We start from the raw sequence: 24,601 nt of genomic DNA, 5'->3' as shown, positions 1-24,601 counted from the left end.
CAAATCCCTGTGAAAAGTAACATCAAAGCAAGGAACAGCTGGAGAAACTGATGAAGAAAGACCTATATATACAGAGCATCAAAGGATCAGGCTGAATATCACTCTGAAAAGACTTTCAAGATTTTAGAGACAGTCAACCTGTCTGACCCTCGTGCTGGGATGTTCAGTGCTCTGCCAGTAAGTCTTTCTGACATTTTATCTCACTGACATTATGCACCAGTTCCCTCCAAGTTCAGATCCCTCAACACCTCGTGAGCTTGGCTGAGTTCTGGAAGCTGGTGATTTTCGAGGAGCTTGGAGCAGCTGATTAGTTTTCAGTGGCTAAAGCAATGCCAGAGGACTAATAAGGGATTAATAGACTAGCTGCTGGTATAAATCCACAGCTTATATGGCCAGTCAATACCCGCTATGACAAAGGTGCCAATATGCTGATGTGCTCCTGCCAATGGGTTGATCTGCTCCCGGGGTTCATTTCCTCCCAGGCTCTGGCTGCACAGAACACTTGATTAGTATGAGGTGTTGCAGGTATTTTTCATCTGCAGACAGACAGGTTCTTGCCAGCACAGCTCACATCATTCAATGCATGTCAGAGCAGAGGCAGTGGTGGTGGGGTGGTAGCAGGAGAGGGGGATGGATGGGAGTGTGTGTCTTTGACATTTATCTCTGCTCGTATTAAAATCAGAATATGATTTACAAGGCAGTTTTACACATGGCTTTTTCTTACTTCTGCTGGTTTGGTTTAGGAAAAACATTCTGGAGCAAGAACAGTCACAAGATTTTCCTGTCTCTTCTCAACTACAATAAACATAAAGGAGCAGAGATTTGGACATTATGTATTGAGTCTGGATATTAATCCAGTTTCAAAGAGTATTTATACCAACCGGTCTCCCTTTTCAGTTCTAAATGTAAAAAGGCTGCAAACTCTTTTTAAAACAGAACATATGCCTTTGGTGATCCTAGCAAGGTTCATTAGGAGGTGGCAGCATCAATGAAGTAGTTATTAACAGCTATTAGCAAATACCAATATGAAATAAATCAGAAATATCCATTTTTTCTTCTATGTCTACCAAGCATTGAGGAATTACATGAAGCCAAAGAGGCCATTGCAGGTTGGCTTGCAGTCTGAACACTCCTGCTGATTAACATGAATGCAGGACTGACTACATCTAATTTATAACAGTGGATTTATACCCTTATAAATGACAACAGACAGCCAATCAATAAAGGATGATAATAACTGCACATAATATCAAGGGAAATTAGAGTCAATTACAGGGTTAAAGAAAAAAGAGTGTGAAGTCCAAACCTGGGCCTTAATAGATGGCAGGTTAAGGTGCTATGATAGCTTAAAATGTGCAAATAAACAAGGTAATGAATTACAAGCATAATCACAAAAGGGATTCAAATTCTGTGGGCAAACCAATTCTCTGCAGAGCTTGGGTCTTTAGTGGGATAGAAAACATTAATCCTGGCTGCAAGGAGAAGACTTCAAGAAAAACATTTCAAGGTCTGTTATAAATACTTCTAGAATGAGGTTGAGTGTGCCTAGGCTCCTCTAAACTATGAGACTTTACATGCCTTAAGACAGAACAGAGATAGCTCTTTCTCTATTTGTTGTGGTTAATTAGAGTTGCATATGAATAACCTTTTCTTAAAGATCTCTCTACAACTCAAACCGTATCTAATCATGTTATGACGTACTCCTAGTAACAATTAACAAACAACTACATCTTCTTCACTGATTGGAAATTAACTGATGCACTGTAAATCTGCAAGTTTTTACAACAGTGTAATTGCTTTATGACCAATGAAGTAGAGTCCATGTACTGTCCAGTGCTCAGCAACCAGCACAACCCTGCAATTATGGGAATATATGGAAGCCTTAAGGACCTGGCACTTAATTATCCTACAGATTTTTATACCAATCTAGAGGTGTAAACATGTCTTACACTGGTTGTAAAAAGTAATTACATATCCTTTTGTTGGTGTAATTTATACTCTTCTTAAAGCACTTAGAAAAGTGTGGAGGAGCCGTAGCATAAAAATCAGGGCTTTAAGGATCTTTTTATCTTCCCCTTTGCAAGTATCTGCACCATTCCTGAAATGCTTCAGAACCCTTTCTCCACAGGCTGTATCTCTCTCCTTATACTTTCCTTACAATTTATTCCATATTTTTAAAACAAGTTATTCTGTGATTATCAGAACCAATGCAGCTGGTTCACTCTGTCTCCAGTGTTTCCCACATTGCATATGCAGCATCTTGCATGCCTTGGCCATGATAAAACCAATTCCCTGCCATATTTCCTCTAACTCTCCTGGCAGGGTAACCTCAGCCCCTGCCTGTCACAGGTCCCATAAATCCATTCCCCAGGACCCCAGCTCTCATCAGCATTTCTATTTATTACTTCTGCTGCAGCTGACTCTGACCTGCAAGTGTGGCAACACGTCATCATGAGGGTCAACAAAACAGATAATTTTTGACTTCACTCCCAGCTTTTTCTACACCAGAGATAGAGCAGAGACTCAGCTTTGCTCCGGCATTTGAAATTTTCAGGTGCTTCCTGCTCCAAGCTGTCTATCAAATTTGACTGAAGTGACCATTGATTTCCTAGGTTCTAAGGTGGCACAGCCAGGCAGCCATGCCCTAAGGAAGCTGTGGGATGATAAAGGAGATCCTGGTGGGATTTGCTCACCTCCCTGCAGTGTGTACTCTGTCACGGGCCTGCTGAAGGCTCCCAGCCCAGCTCCGTTGTAAGATGCCACCTGGATTTCATACTGGGTCCAAATGATCAGGTCTTTCACCAAGCAGTAGTTGATTTCTGCACTGGTGATGTTCTTATACTGGTACTCTCCTGGGAGGCCAGCCAGGCGATACCTGCCATATGGGGAGAAAAATTAGCTGGTTAATTAGATGGTATCAATTAGAGAAAATATCCTGACTGGCAAAATAGCTTCCTTTGTGAAGAGGCAATATGCAAAGTTTTACAGCAGAATTTTACCAAGAATAATGAAAAATAATCAGGAGGAACATAGCAATTCCTGATAAGACCATATCATGTTTGACTGCTGTAGTATTTATAATCTGATCTCACTGAGATTACAGGCTCAGGGCTAAACAAAACGAGTATTTTATCCTGTTTTATGGTTGCAGAAAAATTACAGCTTTTTAAATGTGGCTTGTCTAGTAAAAGCTGTGATTTAGTACAAAAAATAGCCCAGATGTGATTTTTATCAGAGTGCTGCTGTAAATCAGCCTGAGAAATGTTTTTTTTTTTTCCCCCTCCACTTCTGTAATCTGAAAACGAAGAGCTCAGAGGGCTCAGACCTCCTGGAATCCCAGCCACTGGCACCCCTGGCTTCCACCAGAATTTACTTCACAGAATGATTAAAATAAAGATTGAATACAACTGAGACTGAATGGTTGGGTAAGCACTGGAATTCCAGGAGAAGGGCTGTGTCAAACACAGGTGGGTGATAAACATCCTGAAACTCTTTCTGCTGAGACATGAGAAGCTGAAACACCAAATATATTTTCCCACGTAAAAACTGTATTCCAGAAAACAGAGCCTCTTTGATGTGTCTCTTCAGGCCAACAAACTACAGAGAAGAATTAAATTATAGGAAACAAACAAACCTTGCAAATCTGAGAATGTGAATAATACTGTTTGTTTTCCTTCCTTTAGGAAAGCACTACAGTGGATGCTCACAATATGCTAATTCACAAAAAACCCAAAAAAACAGAGGCCAAATAAGGGACACAAGGCATTGCTCCATGAAAAATACAAATATGGAAAGATTTGTATTTTTATTCACCGCACAACTTTTATACACTCTTACCCATCCTTTGCTTCACTGCAACCACCTAAAGTTTATTGACACAGAACAATTTCATTGACATCTTACAGAGACATTTTAAACTCATCTAAGCAAAATTGGTGCAATGTTTATGACTAGACAACTTCTTGTGTTCAGCCAGAGATTTTTGTTCTAAAGTCTTCCTATAACGAGATCAGTTCTTAATCACTGACAAGACCTCTATTTTCTGCTGCTCACCTGACCATCCTTTAGAACACTTAATATTTGTAATGCTACACTGGTGTGATTCCATTTACAAAATATAAATGGAAATGGAGAAATAGCAGCCCTCAGCTGCGTTTTGAGTCGTGCTCTCCCTTCCTCTCTCACCTCCTGTGCAGGGTGTGTGCTCCATGACAAAGTCAGTTCTTAGTACAGCAATGTTCTGTCTCCTGCCCAGCAGACAAGCTGTAAGCGCTCCTGTGATTTAATCTGTTATGCTGTTAGCATGCAGACCCCTAAATGCAATACTGGCAGTGAGAAAAAGGGCAGAGGAAGGAGGCCAGTTCACAAATGTCATGTCTTCATGATTTTTCTCACCATGGACTTTGATGGATACTCCACATGACTTGTGCAGTGCACCTTCACTTTTAAAGATCAGGTGTTCCATCAATTTAGCATCTTGCATGTCTTGAGCTTTGGGTCTCTGGGATGGCTGGTGCTTTTCATTCTGCTGTACCCTGATTCTGCAGAAATCAGTGCAGGAACACTGTTCTTCAGTGCATATTGCTGTGACCACACAATTCAGCTTGGAAGAACAGCCTGGTTTATTACCTGGGACAGTTGTGCTTTTATGTGATAATCTTAAATTCCTGTTGAATAAATGGTTTCTCTGCTCTGCTGTCAAGACAAAGCAGGAAGACACCAAAAGTGTTCACAGATTGAGCATAATGAATATGAGCATTATTAAAATGGAAAGAGATGTTACAGCAAGGTCAGAGATCAATTATGCAGATAAATACTGTAGAAAGTACCAAAGTTAAACCTTATTGGAAATGCTATATGGAGAAAACAGCACAGATTGCCAGAAGTTAGAGCCTATGGGATTGCTTTTTTAAAGGACTTCATGCTGAGTCTGGGAAAGACTCCCTGGGAATACCTAAGGAATTAATCCTACCACTGAGGAGACCAGTTTGAAGGGAAGAATTGCATAAATGACATTTGCACCCTGTGCAAATGGGAACCCAGGACTCAGAGTCCTTCTGCAGGAAGAAGTTAAAGCACCTTTCCCCACTGATGGCTGAAAAAACATTTTAAACTGAGCCCAGCCCTAAAACCTTGCACCAACAGCAGTTGCACAGGGGGCTCACCAGTGCCAAGGGGCTCTGTGCAGGTGACAGGGAGAGGAACAGACTCAGCTCTGCCTGCAGACAGAGGGAACTTCCCAGAGCTATTTTGGGAGCTCACCAACACTCTTAACAGGACAAAAGCCTTTCCATCCATGCCAGTGAAAGTAGGAGCACAGCATGAACAGGATGTTGGCATTTAAACTGCAGCATTTAGTTCTCTTTTGCAGTTCTGGAGGACACTGTATTAAAAATGGCAGCAGCCTGCCCACACGAGGCTGTAACCATCACCTGGAAATATTTCAGGGGCTGTGAGTTTCCCACAAAAACTCTAAATTAGATAATGTCTCGCTCACTAGAGGTGTGGCCCTAGCTGGCTGCTAGCACTGCAGGGTGTGGAGGATGCCAAATGAGCAGCAATCTGTAGTGGAATTGGGTAGGAGTGAATACTGAGTCCCAAAAAATCACCTCAGGGAAATGCTCTGCAAAGTCTCTTGTGTGGCAGCACCCTTTCCAGCACAATGAATCCTGTGTAAGCAGCCTGACTGGATGTGTGCAGGATTCCCAGTTACCTGCCTGAATGTGTTTCTCATCAATAAATACTGACAGGATCTTACTCAACTGGCTCATTTTGAAAACCAAACCAAGGTCTGCCACAAAGCATCTGACCTGTCATTCCCTGTCTCCATTTTGTTTGGCACAGAACTGAAGTTTATTGATTCTTTTGCTGCTCCTCCATAGGCAGGAGCCCTGTTGTGTCTTTGGTAAATTTAATTAACCTTTTGAGCAGGGAGCTGAGCTTGTAATAAGCAAATATACATCTGCATAGGCTGCACTGTACCAGCCTCCCACGTGAACACTTGCATTACTTGGTGCTTCACTTCCCTTTGAAAATGGAATAAAAGGATGTTGGGAGTCTCCTCTGGGAGCTGATCCTTCAGAGCAGCTGATGGAGCCCCCAGACTCTCTAGGACAGACAGGCCAGAATTTAAGTGGCTGCACCCTTGTGACCCCTTGAAGAGTTGTTTTCTCACATTTAACAAACCAGGGCAGCCTGTGCATTTGCAAACAGTAACTAATATCTTTAATTCAATTAGAGACAGCTTTTATTTCACTCTTAAGTCACACCATTTGAACTCCCTTGTGCACATCTGGACCTATCTCTGGACCTTCCAGGTTAAGAAAGGACTCACCTTAGGATGTAGCCATGCAGAACCCCGTTGTGCTCACTCTCAGGAGGAGGCTGCCACTGGACCATGATGGATTGATTGGTTCTCCCACTGGCCACGATGTTTTTAGGGGGGGCACTGGGGGGCTCCTCAGGTAGCATCAACCTAAGTACAAAAGAATGTGATGGACATAGGTGTTGAAAGAAATCATAAATAACAGTCTATTTCCTGTATCCCCTCCAAGTGAACCACTTTCTTTTATCACAGTCTGATGACTAGGAAGAAATACAATGCTGATCAAACTGCTGAAGACATGCATGAAATAGTTACAACAAATCAACATAATAGGAAATCAGTTAAGCAAGCAACAAGACAGACAGCTGAGGTAACCCTATTCTCTTGGAATCACCCAGGCTGCTACAACTCTTTAAAAAGATTACAAGCCTGAATGAGTAAGAGCTCAGGTCCAGTGTCTGTGACTCCTTCCAAATTGTTTCTTTCAGCTCTTTCAATATTTTTCATATCAAACTCTTACATTTTGAAAAAGCCATTTAGAGTTCAGCTGTTCTGCAATTCAAGCTAGCAGCAAGCTTTGGTTCATAGAAGAAGAGGGATGCATTTGAAACTGAATATGATGAAGCCATCCTTCTCTGTCACGTCTGGGTAAATTCCAGAAGCGACATTGCCATGACAGGGTGAGAGCTGTGCTCCTGCCCGGGCTAACTGCTGGGGCTTAGCACAAGAGCAAAATATAATTTTCAAGATTCTGCTCAACTGATACTCTGGAGTATGAGGACACCTCTCCAACGATGTGCTGATCTCCTGCATCCCCCAAATGCCATCGTCCCCAAGTCCTGCCAGCTGCAGAGCACTCTCCAGAGGTCTGGAAAATGGTAACTTCTTCATCTCCCAACCATTGCACAAAAGATTATTTTATTCTTTCATTCACAAGCAGCATTTTCTCCCTCCCCAGGTCGCTGTCCCTTTAGCACACAGATACTGACTGTCATTACCTGCTGGTCTCAGTGCTGTAGCGGCCCTTGCCCACCTGGTTGACTGCACACACCCTGAACTGGTAGGTTCTGGCTGGAGTGAGGCCACTGACAGTGACACCGGTCATCTTTGGGTCAAGGTTTGACAGGTGAACCTTCCAGGGAGAATCTGTTGGGAAAATTAGCATGGGAAAAAAGAAAGAAGATGAAAGTGCCTGTCAAAAGCCCTGCAGAAGTGAGAAAATGCCTCTGACTGCTCAGAGCTCTTTGTGCTTGCTTCCCTCAGAGGAACTTTGGGAAGAAGTTTCTTTTCAGCAGAAGAAACCTTCCTGTCAGCCCACACGGTTATGCAGATTGCACATTTGTCTACTGGAAAGTGATGCTGCACATGTCATGGCATAATAAATAAAAACTATATTCATTAACATTTTAATAAAAGAGGAAACAAGCATGATAAAGACAGATGGGCTGTGTATTTCACAACCCATCTGTTTGGCAGGCCATCACACCACCACACCCATGAGTGGCTCTGGTGGAAGGATTCTAATGAAATTCACAGTCAGTTTGGAATATCTTCCTACCCAGCTTGCAAGCAGGTGTAGAAGCGTGACTCTCTCTGCCAAATCAGTCCTTTGCTGCAAGACCTGAGAAAACTTCTGCTGCTGATTCTATGTGTCTGCAATTTTTTTTTTCCCCCTAGTGATAGTACTCGGCATGGAATCTAATTGTCCTAGGAAGATTCCCTGGTAGAAGGAGCCCTGGCAGCACTCTAAATCCCTCCCTGTCAGTTCGCATTCTTGCCATACCGAGCTCCTCTGATGCCCAAATTACATTTACAAGTTTTCAAAGAGGTCAGAAATGAAACATGTTGAAAATTAAATATTCTGATTTCTTCTCTCCATAGCCTGGTGTCACATCCTCTTCCTGAGGCCACGACTGAAATAGTCACGAGAGGTGACATTTGGTCTGTGTTGCAACAGTACAGCAATGGAATCAGCCAATTTGAAGATTTGTTCAGTTTTTAAATAATACCAGCTGTTTTCATGCTCCTTGCTCAAAATTACTAACACTTCTGGAAATTGCTGAGGAGCTTGCTGTAGATTTTGGCAACGTTATCTGTGCATGCTGCTCATCAGAAGTGCATCATGGTTCCTGGCAGGTCACCTCAACGTCTGCCTGAAAATGAAGATGAGATGTCCCAAACGTGGAAGGCTGCTAAACTTCACACCAAGACAGAAGCCACTCATTTTGTGCTTTTCTGGCAGATTCCTTAGCAAGTTTAGTCCTCTAGGGTGTGATGCCAGTTGGGCTATAAACACTGCATCTTCAAATTACTCCAAATGTATTTATTCCAGTAAGGGCCTTGCCAGAACGAAGCCTTTTTTAACAGGAAACCTGACACAGCAGAATACTGGGAATGCTGGAGAGGGACATTTGCACAGCAGTCAAGGTCTGTCCTTGCCAATTGTTGATTTACCAACAGCCACTTTGGCTGCAAGATCTCGATGCCAATTTATCTTAGCTGAACATTGGATTTCTTTTAGAGAGCCCTTAGAGGAAGCACACCTGTGCCATCTAGGAAAGCGTTGCTTAGGAGATTTTTGCACCCTAGTTCCTTCTGAATTTTCACAGGCTTCCCTTGAGACATCCCAAACAGCCTTGTTAAGGCCAGAGTGCACAGCAACAAATCAAAGGAAGCTGGAGGTAAGGTACGGCTGACCCGGTGCACTGCCTGAAGGAACTTCCTGAGGAAAATAGAAGAGCAGACACCAAGAGGGGAGTGAAATACCCCTGTATGAGCTACTTGGGCAGTGGTCCGTTTCCTAGAGCATTTCATTTGTTTACTGCCAGTGTAAACACCACCTGAGAGCGCTTAACCCAAGCAGCTCAATGTAGTGAGCAGTTTGATTCAACAACAGGCCCTATTAATCTCCTCAGCACCTTGGGGCTTTGCTCTGTTTATATGCTGCATCTGTAGAATACTTTATTAATTCTTTTTCCTCTCCTGGTGGAAGATAAAAGATCTGGCAGGAAGAGAGATTAAACTGGAAACTAATATAAACGAAGCCTATTCATCTCCTGGGCACTCTGATTCAGAGAGGAGGGCGGTTCGGGGACCATTTGCTCACTCCTGGAGCACTGGATACACTGAGTGTGCAGAGTATCTTTAAAATTTAAATGTCAAGTCTTTTTTTTTTTGACAATCAATAAACAAAACACTCCAAAAACCAGATCTCCCTCTTTAGACACACACAACCAACCCCAGGATTGTGCAGAAGCTCTTTTCACTGTGAAGAAGAGCAATTCTGACATGGGAAACATGCCATAAAATTTTCAACACCACCTCTCCTGTCCTCCAGGGATAGCTGTCACTCACCTGTCCCAGGAAGCCTGGAGAAACTCCATGGTGACAAAAGACTTGCCAGGTCAAACTATTAAAAAAGCCTCTGTTAGACAAAACAGACTCTGCTAATCCTTCATTTAACTTAAGCTGCCCAGAACATACTCTGGGCTCTGCTGCTCTTTCCCCGTAATTGTCACTGTCTGAACAACTTCCATGTTGAGCTGTCTGTTGTCTTACAAATACTGGGCATTCTGAATTAACTCTGATTGCCTCTCCAAGTTAATTTATTGGAAATGAAGAATCTCACAGGCTGTTCTCTGGTGCACAATGTCATTTTGGGGTTTTAGAAATTACTTTTTTTTTTTCTGTCACGAATTTCTGGATGAGCTTGTGATGTGTTCAATAACTCTGGCTATGTGCCAAGAGGCTTCTCTTCCCCATTTCCCTGCTACCGTACAGTTCATGCATTAATTGCAATTTCCCCAAAAATCATTTCTAATTTGGTATTGCTGATCAGATCTGCTGCAGAAAGCTGTTTTTTGCAGGTTTGGAACACATTTCCATCTCTCTCCTTCTCCAGGGGGTTTTGCATAGATGGCAGTGTAGGAATCTGCTGTACTGCTGGAATTCACTGAATTAATCTTTCAAAACTTTGTAGCAATATGATATTGCAAAAAAATGCTAAATGGTGCACCCTTTGTTGGTAGGACCTATCTATACAAGGTCTAGCAGTGGTCTTAAAAAAAGTATATTTTAAAATGATCTAGATCTGAGTCACTATCATAATGACAATACAGTTTTATTTTCATTTTTGCAAAGATTTATCAATGAGTTCAATATTTGCCATTTGACTATTCCTACTAAACTCAGGATGACAATGCATAGGTTTTAGTTAAGCATGTAAAGATGCTTTCCACAGGAACTTTTATTATCTCCTCACTGGCACAACGTGATGAATCTGAGTTATATCATTACCTCACACAGCACAGATATCCCAGAACACAATAAAACAAAAATGAGCTTTTATCTTAATTGTCATCAGCAGAATTCTGTAAATCTTAATTAATTTCTTCATTTAAAAGACTATTCAGAATATTTTTTTTATTAATTCCTTCAGTCTAAACCCTTTTGGAATAAAATAAGCATATCCCCTCCTAGCTCCATGAAGACACTTCATTGGAATTCCGAGGAAAATCGCAATGGGGCTAAACAGGTCATGAAACATCCAAAATTATATTAGTGCAAATGACAGCAATGCATGGTACTATTTATTTGAAAATCCTATTTCAAATCAAGGTTCACATTCTTGGCTCTGTGTGGGCAGGAATACTTAATGACTGTGTTTCCTTGGAACTGTGTTTTTCAAATTAGATTATAAATTTGCCCCCAAATGTTTAAGGCCATATGTTTCAAGTCACCCACAGACACAGTCTACTGTGAATACTTGTATTTTGAGAATTATTGCATTATGCCAAATACATTAATTTTAAAAATTAGGTGGCTAGAGTCGTTCATATTCCCAGCAATTTATGTGCACGATCTGCCGCTGTTTTTTCCTCTCTAATTAAAATAAGGGTTTTGTATCTCTTTACTGAATTGATATTAATGAAAAGGAGTTCTAATCCATGCCAGGTGGAGTGACACGCCTCCCTCTAATGCAGCTGGTAATTAAACCCCTGAAATTTATACTCGTTATTTTGAACCCTCTTCAGCTATTTCTCTGCAACAGACACTGTTGTGTATTCATTTATGGTACGTGCTTCAAAACCTGCCGTGGATCCCAAAGCTGTGAGAGTTATCCTAAACAAAGCAGCTCAAACAAAGCAACAAAACAAGGCCACATTTCAGCACCTGTACCCAAAACACTCAAACTGCAAACATTCAAACTCCACAGAACTAAGAACAAAACCTGTGCAGCTTTGCTAACTGGAAAATAAACCACACATAATTCTGGTGTCCCTCCTTCACGTCTGGAAGTGAAGGGGGATTGGGATGGGAGGCACATTGATCTGCTGTGACAGTGACAGAGCTCGTGGAGTGTGTTCCCTGTTTCCCTGACAGTCGCTCCTTCTGCAGCACAAAACCCAAACAGAAATTGTCTTAGAAAAGCAAAGAGAGTTTCTGCACAGTCATATCAGAACAAGCTATACCTACACAATACCAAATGCCAGCTTTGTGCACAAACAGTGCTTGGGATGGCTGGGAACAGAGGGAAGGTGATGGTTTCCAGAGGAGCAGGAGGACTGGAGAAGCTAAATATTAACCACACATCGCTGAGATCGAAATAACCCTGAAAAACAAACACTTCAGGGAAACAGAAACCAAAACAAGCCAGGGACAGTGTGCAGACATTACAGTCAGTGTTCCAAACCAAAGCCACTGCTGACATTGCTGTTCTATTCTGTATATAAGGAATTACAGAACACAGCAACAGTGGAACATCAGATTCTTCCCTGTTCTACTTCTGTGGGCAATCATTTACACACTGCACACAAACACAAAGTAAATAAAGACAAAAATGTAAAGGACAGCAAGACCTGGGATACATCTGGGAGTTAAGATGCTCAGTTCACAACAAGCCTGGCCTGTCTTTGGCTTTTGCAGCTTTGAGCTGTGGCAATACACAGACCTGTGCTTTGGGACAATGAGACCCTCTCAGTAGCAGATTGCAAAGACATCAGCCAAAATTACCTTACCTATCACATGGTAAGCAGAGGTTCACAGGACCCTGTGGTGCTCTCAGGAACTGTGTGCATGCTTTCCAAAGAACTACTGTTTATTTTGGCTGAGCCTTCAACAAATTTCAGTGACTTAATTCTAAAATGATGGCACATCTACCCCATTCCTATACAACTGCAAAGCATCCTTGGTAGAAAGGACTTGAAGACCTTCCAAACTCCTCCATGACACAAGAAAGATGATGGAACGAGATGTCTTTAAGGTCCCTTCCAACTGAAACAATTCCATGATTCTCCTGGCACTGCCAGGAGAATCTCTCTTAGAGAATAACTCTTTTAGGGACTTGTCCCAGTCGATGCAGCCCACTGCAGGATCCACGAGCACATGTTCTGGCACCCCTGTGTGAATACAGCTCGAGGACCTTTGCATCGTATTCCCAGACTGGGACTTCACTAACTTGTCATCAACAAAGCCACTGGGAAACAAGGAGCACAAGGGTAACATCCTTGGGTGAAAGAAGGAAAAGAAGTAAAACAGGCAGTTACTGGGCTGTAGTTATGGGAGGGAAGGAGAGAAGAGTGAAAATAGAAAGGAAAGTGATGATAAGAAGGTAGAGGATGAGTGCAGGATTGTGGTTTTTCTTATTCATTTGTTTCAAAAAGATCAGGAGTCTTTGCTTGAAAAGAACTATTTTAAGGACAGCAGTCCTGAGCATGACTTTGGATTTCTGCTAGGATTAGAAATCTGCACTTTGCTGAACAGTTGTCAAGACCATCGGTTCTGGGACCTCCACATCTGAGAAGTTACTGACTCCAGCCTGCAAAGCAAAAGGTTTGTATGTGATCTGAAGCTCAAGTTTCCCTTCAAGCTCTCCGTGTGGCAAAACAAACTGCTGCTCTCCAGATAATCAGAAATCAGAACTGTTTCACATTCAGTTATGCAGTGACTAATTTCCACATGTCACAAAAAGTGATGCTCTTAATTTTTTCATCAAGAATCAATTGTTCAGCTTGGATTTCCAGCTCCTAGGGTGATAGAGATTAGAAAGTATTGCCAAGGTGACCAATTTCCATATAACCTCATCTTTCCATCAACTGCTAAAGAGGCATTAGCAATGTCCCTGAATAACCTTGCAGACTGAGAGCCACGGAGGACCTGGTGCACAGCATGATAAAACTGGGAAGTGGCAATTCCCAATGCCCAGGTTTGTAACCCAGGAAGTCAGATATATGGATTGCACTCGAGCATCCTCAACCACCTGCCTAAAGGAATGGTGTAAAATGATAGAGAAAGCAGAGAAAATATATGAGCCCACAGAGAGGTAAGACAGCAGTTCCTCTTGACATCCAAGTTTTTTCTTCAATAGACCACCAGTTCCTTGAATTATCACCCTCCCTGAATTTTTTAGGTGAAATTTGGGGCTCCAAATGCACCAAGAAATTCACAAAATTGGAGAAAAGCCATGGGAAGGAGCAAACTGACCACTGCTGTTTTACTGAGAAATGAGCTGTTGTGCCTCAAGTCTGGCTGGCAACACTAGAGGTGCAACCAAGCCTTTCCTGTAAAATAATCCCTCCATCTGAGCCCTCTTTGTCATTGCACTCTTTCAGTGTGCAAGCACCTGAACGTAAAGCCCCTTTGAGCAGGCTGGCTCCCATTTAGCAAACTGCAGCAGCATTTTGTCAGCAGCTCTGACAAAAGAGAGAGGTGAGTGTGAAGGAATAATTAAAAACACCATCAGGCTGAGAAGTATTTGACTTACTGTTCTCAGAGAGCTCCACCACATAGTAGAGCACGGGGCTGTTGCCGTCGAAGGGGCGCACCCAGGAGAGCATCACACTGCGGCTGTAGGAGGAGTTCAGGGTGGCCACGAGGTTCTGAGGGGAGTGAGGCAGCTCACTGTGGAGGAAAAGGGAAAGAGAGGGGGGAAAAATAAAATAAACCAGCACAGAAAAATTAATCTATGTTTCATTCAGCTCCAGTCTTACAGGCAGTTAAAGGCGGGCGACATCAGCCCCGTGTGATGATGGATATAAAACCACCGGCAGCTATTGTACAATTAAATAAATGAAAGACATCACAGAATTCTTCTCAGTTTTATCCTGTTCAGGGGGGAAAAAAATTATGCTGAAAGTCCCAAGGCTGATGCTTGGAACAGCTAATGGACATGTCGCTAAATGTGGATAAAAGCCAATTTTCATCCTGTTTTTGACTGAGAAAGTTGGTCAATAAATTTCCTCTCTCACTTTTTCTCCCTTCTTACAATGATGTCCCTACAATGTGACAGCAGTGATACGTATAAACAGTGAAACACATGGGAGATATGATTTAACATGGAATTTTTCATACTCGAGGAAGCAGAAGACATTGACACTATCCACACAGAGCGACTAATCAAAATTACCATATGTATTCTTAGGCTACAGAACAGCTTGATTTACTCACGGATTCAGGCTTATCCTGTCATGGGTAGAATCCTTCCTCCCTATAATAAGGATTTTTGGAAGCACCCAACCAGAAAATGTAGTGAAAATGCCTACAGAAACCCCATGGAAATACAACATAAAACATTTCAAAAAGCAAAAATAAAACAGCAGCTCAATTAAAATGTGTAATTTCTACACATAAAGGAAATTTGTGGAAAAACATTTCATTTGTACCCACTGGCTGCAAGTGGGAGCTGCATGGCGAAGTGAGAACACTAAATTCTGCTGCAACCCTTAAATGCTGATGTGTTTTAAGAGATAAAAGCTCTTCAGCATTATACTTAAGCATGATTTTTGCTCCTTATCATCCTGGTTCCTAAGGAGAAGGAGGATTTTGGAGTGAAGGAAGAGCAAGGAGGGCCAGTTTTTACCCATTCCATCTGCCCTCCTCCCCAGGAAGGCTGAGGGTGACCCTTCCACAGCTCAGGCCAGAGCAGAAAGCCATGAGGGCACTCATATGTTTAAATTAAAAACACACTAATTCCTGCTTGTGATGTATTTTGCCACTGAAGGCTCAGAGTTATTTAAAAACCGCAACTCCTCAGCCACTCACAAAAGTAAATACAGTCTCTGGCTCCAAGCCAGAACAATAAATATGTCCTGGATTTCTGTTTCTGCAGGAAGATTGAGGAACATATGGAGAGCCAGACAATAGTTTTATTATTTTTCTGTTAAAGCCGTGAGTGCTTTTGTTTACGCGTTTCTGATGGATATACACTGTGGAGTTAGCACCAAAGAAAAAAAAACTAAAATATTGCTGGAAGAGCCAAAGAGTGGCAAGAAAAACACGCAGCTAATGAGGCACCAGAAGCAGAAGGCACTTCCCTGCCCACCTCTCTCCAGGCAAGAGGGGTTGATATTTCCTAAGGCTAAACCTGAGACTCAAAGCCTTGTCTCATCTCATTTGACTTTAAATGCAGAACCAAATTAGCAGCACGGTGACCCCAGGCTCCTTCTGTAGTAAACATGGAATGACACCTCAGGGTGTGATTCAGATCTCAACTTCATTAAATCGCTTGCTTGAGATGCCTTGATGGTGAGGAGTTCGAGTTGACTGTTCTCACCCCTGTCTGGGTGTGCACTGACAGCTCAGACACGGCCACTTTGGAACTAAAACAAACATCAGGCACAGCAAGGAGCATGTGTGGGCCCAAAGGGAGTAGATTTTGAACACTGTGAAATTTTGAATAAGCACATTTAGAGAGGAGGGGGACCTGGAAACAGAGCAGGAGGGCAGCTGACCTGGGAGACAGAGCGTGGCTGTCGCTAGAAAGCGTGGGGGTGTAAGATATGACCATTTACCCAGGGACTACAGGAGTGTGCTGCTTAATTTTGAATGAAACATTAAATTATAATAAACATTAAACCTCCACCACAATTTATCATTATGTCCTAGGCAAGCTGGTTCGAAAAGTTTTTGTGATTAAGCTGGCAAAGGAAATTACTGAAGGGAAGAGTGAAACGTCTTGTTGCTACATGGCTCACAGAAGTCCCAGTCCTCGCTTCATTTATCACCAGTCTCTGTGGGGAAGAGCTCAGAGAGGGGCTGTGGCTCCAGCTCCTCCTGGAAGATGATGGCCACAGAAACAGTGTGGGAGGAATGGCTGAGGGGGAGCTCACAGCAGATTATCCCCATGTATCTGCTGTTCTGGGCAGCAAATGAGCACTCCTGGTATAGATTCCAGGTATTTTCAAGGTGTGCATTTACTACTCTTGATGTCCTGTACATTAGAAGGGCTCAATTAACAGCTCACTTGAAGACAGAGACTACACAATTAAGAAAAACTTAAAGCCCAGTCTCTTTGTCCAAATGCACAAGACTCAGAAAACTTTTGAAGAAGAGGGGACATCCCCTTTTCCCTGTTTTTTAAATGCACAAACTGGGTTAAAACCTGGGTTTTGTCTGTTTAGGATTTGGGTTTAGTAGATTATTCTCTCAGCTTGATGAGGACTAGCAGCAGCAGCACGAGGGAAACGGGCACGTTCTGTTCAGACAGAGATTGAGTAGCGTGAGCTGCTGCCTCCACCCAGGACACCCCATCCACAAATATCACAAATATTGGGTTTGTCTTTACCCAAACGTGTCCATGCTGAACAACAACAGATGGTGCTCACAGATTCAAACCCCTTGAGGCAGACAGAACAAGTGCCTAAGAAACACACCTGGACAGAAATAAATATTTAAAGCTACAAAGCCATTTCAGCACAGGAGTGTACCTCTCTTGTAGTATGCAAAAGCAGAGATTAATAAGTAGTAATTTCTACTTTACCATGCACTTACACTTTGTCTCCTTCTCATTTGCTACCACATACCCTGTGGAAGAGATGATAAATGAGACCTGTACCACCATCATGAATATTCACATTCCCCAAAGAGATCATTGCTTCTATTTTTCCTTTAAGAGGATTACTTTTCCTTGCTTCTAACACCTAAGAAATTATTGCAGAGAATTCAAATTTCAACCCTTCCGCAGGAGAGGAGGACCTCAGACTAGAACTGGCCAGAACCAAGAAAGTGGATGAGGTTTAGAATAATAACACCCAGAGCACTGAACAGACCTTGACCAGACACGCAAATTGTAATTCCATCATTATCTTCCTTTTGTTCACTGAAACCCCAACAGGAAATATATGGAAGTTTTTCAATACAGAGTATCTTAAAACCTCATTTTTCTAGTGCTGAAATGTTGCATGGAGGCAAGTTTTCCATAACTTATTTTATGTAATAGAAAAATACATCCATGGACACTTTAAAATCTGTAATTGATAGATAAGCCCAGGGTTAATGGCATTGCCACCAAGGTGACCTGAGGGAACTCTGACAAAGCAATTAAAATAGTGCATTTGCAAGAAAAGAACATGAAGTCGTTGTGACAATCTGGGAGAGAAATATTAGCCAGTTGCAGATGATACATGCTCAAAACAGAAACCCTAATGTTTTGAGTCAGCTCATCACTGCCAGAGGGCAGCTGAAAAATTCACTCAGCAAACACATAGAGTGTTTTATAAAATTAGCTAAAAGCAGACTATTTGCTGAGAAAAATAAACCAGACACGGTTTGGAGAGACTTCTGAGAAAAATGGTCCAACAGCAGTCAGTAAGAGAGACTGTGACTGAAGATGGGATTACTAAAAAGGCACAGGAGATTAAACAAGTTTTCTTGTCAGGTTCTGAAAAGCCCTGCTCCAATTTCATAAATGATTCCCTCAGTCAGGTCCAGCAGGCAGGCTCCGCTCAGGAGCAGCTGGTTCATCTGCCACGGCCGATAACAGCACCGGGCTGAGGCAGGGAGGGGATGCAGCACTCAGCCCTGACAGCTCTGCTCCTTAAAGTTTATAATGGTTTAAATTAACAAACGTGGCAACTGTTGCTCAGGACTCTGCAGTTTCTCTTGCAAAAGAATCCTCTCTAATTTATAAATGCAGGAAGAATTCGTGCGAGGCAGCCCCAAGTTTTGAGGCTTTGTCTCTCACAGGTCTGTAACAAGGGGGATTTTTGGAACTAAAGGGTTGCTGAGTTCCAGACTGCACAGATTTATTTCCCATTTCAATCTGCTCAGATCTGGAGATGACTTGGAAGAGAGGTTTGAATTTTTTGCTTTCTTTTTGCTGAAAACACCTACATTCCTGCTATACCTTCAGTGACAAACAGACACAATGGCATTTATTTCCCAATGCATTTCTGGGCAATATTTCTCCTTTGAGTATCAAGTGCACTCAGACTCAGCAGTGAACCTTGATTCTCGGATGACATCTCAATAGAGAGCTTGGAAAAATAAATAGAAGCCTTCCTTCTGGTGAGGAAGGAATAATATATTTTCAAGTTTGACATTCCTTCTGCTTTCTCTCCCTGGAGAAAGTCATTTCTATCTCTTACCCTGCATTGGTCATACCCACTTTAATTTTAGCAATAATTTTTTTATGGGATTATTGGGAAAAAATTGGAAGAAGCGGCAATTATAGATACTCCAGTAAAAAGGGTATCCAAATTCATGGATAGATGGCTGACAAAGGCAATACTGTGCATTCCTGGCAACCCACTGGAGTTTATTATAAGTGGTTAGCTTCCCTCTCCTGCTTTTGAAGAAGACAGGACAATAATAGCTCTTTCTCTGATGAAAGGGAACTGAAAGAAGATGAACTTGCTGCCAGGAATAAATTGCCTATTTTTGTATTACATTGTCCTTCCCATATTTTTGCATAGAGAAAGAGCCTAAAAGATTTTACTATATGTTGTGACATAACAGAGGCTTGTACGGGGCTTTGATTTTCCAACAATGCAGCATTACCATACTTTGCAGTCACATTCTTACAACAAAGAGATCCTCTAGCATGGGCTGCAGACGGGCTGATATTGAGCAGTGGGTACCATCAGGCACAGATAGTGGTAATTCTGCATATTTTATACATCCTGAGAATCCTCAGGATACTTTGAGCTGGAATCAGCAGAGTTTGCCATCAGGTGAGTGATACACGGTGATAATTCAGCTTATGCAGCTTTAGGAACAAGCCTTTTCTCCTCTGTATGTATTTCAGGGTGGTGTTTACAGGACTATAAAAGGAAGCTAAATGAAGCTGGGATGTTTCATAACATGCAATTACTTTCAGGATCAAACCCTGTGACTTGCAGGGATGCAAGAGAAGCAGGGGGCTCATCACCAAACGTTTCTGATATGCAGCTGAGAAACTCTACTAGGAGAAAAACAAACCCAGTGTAAAATGAAAATCTATCTCCTGCAGAATAGAAACATCACTCGCAAATGTTTTATCTCATGCAAATCAAATGAAGTGATGTACATAGAGAATAAACACATTTAGAGGGAAGACAAATGAATGAATAGAGTATCTTGACTAGCAATTAGTTTCTGTGCCCAAGTACCATCAGTGCAAAATTGATGAGCAAGGTAACCTTTGGCTGCACTTTAGCAAGTTCTTCATTAGTTTTCTGGCTTTCCTTTGCAAATATTTTATTTCTTCCTTCATGCTGGGGAAGATGATCCATCCTGCCTGCAGCACCAATGTATCTGTGCCGTGCTATCAGTGCAGGTCCTTCGGGCAAGAAGCACCGCCTTTCTCCCCAAGCCTGACTTCCAGCAAGGGGAGGCAAAGGAAGAGAGAGTTTTCTTTCCTTCTTTTCAGAGATTTGAAAACTGGACCACTCAGAGATTAAATAACCTGAAGGTCAACAGTTTTCAATCAAATCAGTTTGAACAGAAATCAGTAACAAACTTATTTGTGCCTTTGGAACTTCCTCTTGCTGGGCACAGAGGTGGAGGAAGGAGCATGCTGGTTCCTGGGGAGGAAAAAGGTGAGGAGAGATTTGGAGTTGTCAGGCAAGGCTATGGGGACACAGTATTGTCCATTGGTGACGGCTCCAGTCTGTAACTGGTTGAGAGGCCTCCCCTGAACATTAGTCTGACATTAGTGCTACTCAAGGCACTGAAGTGTAAGTGCTCATTGATGGGAACGTGCATACCCTGTTTGTTAATGCTCTGCACGAGGGAATTATCCGGGAGAACAGGGAATGTTATAGATCTGTCATTCCTATACAAGCTGGAATTTAATTTAAGCTTTACTTCAGACGTTTCCTTTCCACATATTTTCCTCTTCATTTCACTCCTGTTGTATCGTGTATCTTTCTTCCTCACAGATCTGTGCTGCTGAGCCAAACAATAATGATGAAAGCTGCGAGGAAATGCAATGTTCTCTGGCTGTATTGCACTACCTGCAGCCCTGCTTTGAAATGAGACATCACAATTCAAGGTATTATTGAGTGACTTATCAGTTACTTGACTCTTCTCAAAGAGTGGGTCTGATAGATTCCTTTAATTCCTCCAGGAAAAACAGGAGATGGGTGATCAGCAACAGATCATCAAAGGAAGTAGAGATACAGGATTAAGAGGCAGTCCCAGGGCATGGAAACCAGCCAACACAGCTGGAACAGCTGGGGTGCCTCAGCAGTGCACACAGGACGAGCCTCTCCCAACCAACTTCTAGCCCGGATTTTATGGACAATAAAAGAATCTCCTCAAGTGCTCAGTGGGGAACTGCAAGTAAATCCAAATCCCTGTCCTGTACCAGGCTGCACAGGGCAGCTTTTGCTATTCAGCATTAGGAAACCGTGCTGCTGCTGAAGTGTTTAGCACATATTTATAGCTTTGTTTCAAAGTCCAAGCTTTAACATTCTTTTCAGTCTTTACTCTGTGATTTTCTGCCCTCCATTCAAAACCGCCTCAGAGAACAGAGAGCGTGGTTATGTAGCAGCAATATATTCTGAATTGTCTTCTGCTCTTGGATTCCAACCAGCAGTAAAATGCACTCCGGGAGGAGAGCTGAGGAGTGCTTAATTAGAAAAAGAATGTATGACCGCTCTCGGAAAATGGGCATCTGATGGAGCCTTGGCACTGTCAGAATGATGCTGTATCAAACAGCCCTCTGCACAGCAAATCTCAGAGGTGAACTCATTACATTGCCAACCACACAATTGCCATCTTCTCTGAGACATCAGGCATGACCAGCAGAAACAGATGCAATTTTAGTTAAATTAAAGCGTGCGGCACTACTCGAGGAAATAAATAAATAAATAAATAAATAACTCTACATAAAACATTACTTTTTTTTTTTTTTTCCATTTGATCTGCTCCACACACGTACCAAACCCACAGCTGCTGCTTTTAGTGATAAAAATAAAAATGGAAGTGCACTTCACCTCAGTGGAATGACAGAAATAGAAAATATGGAACCATGTAATGACATTTTTATAATCCTTTTCCAAAGCTGAATGGCACTTTAAACATTTTCTTGTTTTTATTTTTAAAGATCAATAGGAATAAAGAAAGGCATACATAAAAATATTTTTTTCCCTGAAAAATCATGTATAAAGAGAATGCAAGAATAAGCAATGCCCATCCAGGGACCAGCTATTCTGATAAATGTTCAACAGAGAAAAAAATACTAAAAGGAAGAAAACATTTTCTTCTTTTCAAACCTTGGCAGCACAGCACAGCACTTGGGCTTTATGGGAAAGCCCTACAGCATGGGGTGATAGAAAGATCCAGGCCTAAAGGGACCTTAGGAGGTCTCTGGTCCAAACTCCTGCTCAAAGCAGGCTCAGCCATGAGATCAGAGCATTTCAAAGCGATTTCACTGGCAATGAACCAGCCTTAATTTCCCTTAAATAAAAACCCTACACCAAAAAATCAGAGCTGCTGACTCTCCACAACACCAAGAATTAAATACTAGAAAAATCCCTGAGGTTATCTGAAAAAGCAAGTGTAGCAAACATTTAAGCTGGGACACTCACATCACTTCCAGCCGAGCTGTCCTGGAGTCGTTTCCTCCAGAAGAAATGACCTCACAGGTGTAATCCCCAATGTCACCCGACCACGTCTGGCTGATGACGAGGGTCCCATCCCTCTCCACTGTGATCCTGGAACTGCTGGATGGATTTATTACAACACTGTCCTTCTTCCAAAGGTACCTGGGTATTACAATGTTTCAGTTATTGATTACTTCTGAGAACACCATCACAGATTTATTTAAACTCTGCTGGAAGGGATCAGCTCCTGTCATCACATGTTAAAAATGACAGGCCCCTGCAGCTACTTTAAAGAGCAGTGCCTTTTACAAATTTTAGATCAAGCAATCAGAATGAAAAATGTAATTCCATCCATGATATTATGTATTTTACAAGGAAAAAATGGAGTACTCATAAATGTCCAAGTTCTTAAGTTCACCCCCACCAGAACATCAACTCAGCAGTTAATGGTGTTAGCCCAGCTCTGCCAAGGCTCTGTAACATGGGACTGCCAAGATCAGAAACTTTGAAGGTTTCCTGGAGCTCACATATCAAAAACACACCTCCCAACACATCACAGAGGTGTGGAGAGCCCACAGACTCACAATTTCTAGCCTCTAACTGCAATTTTTATACCCATATTTCCCTTTCTGAAGTTCTTTCTGCAGTTCACCCTTCAAGCACTCTGCAAGCTCTTCCTTGCATTTTATTTAATTGTGTTGCTTTCAGACTACATTAATTTTCATGGCAAATTTATTTTCAAGTTTTGAGCTTCCTCTAAATGCTGTAATTCAAATTTTAATAGTCCAGACAAATTCTGGTTTCCTTTACACGGTTAGAACAGACTATAAGCCCAAGTTATTGAGTTGTTTCCAAAAACATGGGCATCTCTGGTGTGGCTTTTATGCACCCCAGAGTAAACACTTCTGAAATCCTATTCCTTCTCTTTGGCTTTTACTCTCATTAAGTACCAGCCTCTGACAAGTTGGTTTTATTGATAGTGTATTAACCTTGACAGTAAAATCATGGAAGGCTATATTGAAGTCATGAAGTGGAACATAGCTCATTGTAAATAATACATAAGGCTGAAATGGAAGATGGGATTTATATGATTAATGATACAGTGTACAACCTTATAATGCAGTAATCAGGGGTTTAGTGTGAAAATCTGGGGGTCCCAAAACTTTTCACCTAATGCTTTTCATACAGCTTATAAAATTAAGCTGGGATAAACCACACAAACGAGAAGTGACACCACCAACCTGATTGAAATTCTGGGGTCGTGAGTGGCCTCGCAGCGCAGGGTGGCCGTGGTTCCTTTGATCACCGTGCTGTCCTCGGGAGGGCGGACAATGGAAGTGCGATCTGAAAGGAGCACAAGGCACAGTTGAGGTGAAAATAGAGCTTCAGCCTCGGCTGTTCACTCAGAGAGCAGCCACAGAGCCTCTGTCACTCAAAGCGAGCGGGACACTGCTCTTGAAGGCTCCTCTCCCTCTGAAGTCATTGTGACACAGGTGCACTGTGGGATGCGGAGAGCCTCAGCGGCAGAGGGCACGAGTTGATCCCAGAGGAGAATGGTAAAGCTCTCCAAACTCTTCCCTTGTGCAAGGGCTTGTGCAAGTGTCTGTGGCAGCTCCCTAAAATCTTCACAAGAGCGTGGAAGCTAACACTGAGTCAGGAAATGAGCCATGCTGTTTGGAGTGGCAAAAAAACAAACAAGAGCAAAGAAAATCTGTGCAAAGAAAAAAGCACTTGAAAAATACCGAGGAAGAGGTAAACTTAAACAGCACCCTACAACCTCATCAACTCCAGGAAACTGGAGGAGCTCCTGGAAGAAAAATCTTCCATATAAGAAAGATACGTTGTTTACTCAAATGTTTCAGAACATCCTTACTCAAGCCCCTCCTGGAGGCTCAGAACATAATAATTGCTGTAACTACAGCAACCAGATCTGGTGTGAAAGATCCCCATTATGTGTCACACACAGGAGCAGCAGCAGAGAGCATCAGCTGAGGCAGGGAGACAACCAGGATGAGCATGGAAGATATGTGGATAATGTTAATAAGTCCCAAATCCCTACAGAGATAATCAGCATCTACTGCGATATCTCATACATGCACAAGAAGGGACCATCAGCAAAACCAGAGGCTGACTCTAAACAGCATGGAATTTTTAGCATTACTCCTGATGTACCCATGTAAGACTTCTGGCTTTATAATGGTGCTGTTGCTACACAAACATTAGGTTATATTCACTTTTCTTCCCTCCATGCAGTATAATGAACAGGAACTATCTTTAATACCTGTAAGAACCGTAGCTTTGAGGATTAATAGGATCTCCTTTACTTGATCCAAACACCTGGGTATCATTCAATTTACACCATCCTGATCTTTCTACCAAGTCTGTGTTGTCAATAAGATATAAACATGATGGCCACATGACACAAATACATTACAGCTACTGACAGAAATGTTTTCAGGTATTCCCAAGTTCA

The 24,601-nt window shown here is 42.2% G+C and overlaps 1 protein-coding gene across 5 annotated transcripts in view; it reads right to left on the bottom strand.

Annotated features, from left to right (window-relative positions):
• The window catches only part of SDK1 (sidekick cell adhesion molecule 1), a 382,780-nt gene that overhangs the window by 111,640 nt on the left and 246,539 nt on the right, over positions 1-24,601 (bottom strand). For all 5 annotated transcript variants that reach the window (XM_088063904.1, XM_014252723.2, XM_088063906.1 and 2 more), the window contains 6 exons: positions 23,370-23,472; positions 22,114-22,290; positions 14,088-14,224; positions 7,324-7,471; positions 6,335-6,475; positions 2,694-2,875 (listed from right to left, as the gene is read on the bottom strand). In XM_088063904.1, coding sequence (XP_087920030.1) covers positions 2,694-2,875; positions 6,335-6,475; positions 7,324-7,471; positions 14,088-14,224; positions 22,114-22,290; positions 23,370-23,472 — 888 coding nt within the window. The remainder of the gene's footprint in view (positions 1-2,693; positions 2,876-6,334; positions 6,476-7,323; positions 7,472-14,087; positions 14,225-22,113; positions 22,291-23,369; positions 23,473-24,601) is intronic.

Source organism: Pseudopodoces humilis, chromosome 18 (assembly GCF_049639895.1).
Source record: "Pseudopodoces humilis isolate 2021_Gansu_Grassland_sample_001 chromosome 18, ASM4963989v1, whole genome shotgun sequence".
NCBI lineage: Eukaryota > Metazoa > Chordata > Aves > Passeriformes > Paridae > Pseudopodoces > Pseudopodoces humilis.
Note: the sequence above shows the minus strand (reverse complement) of the source record. Positions and strands in the feature narration are given on the sequence as shown.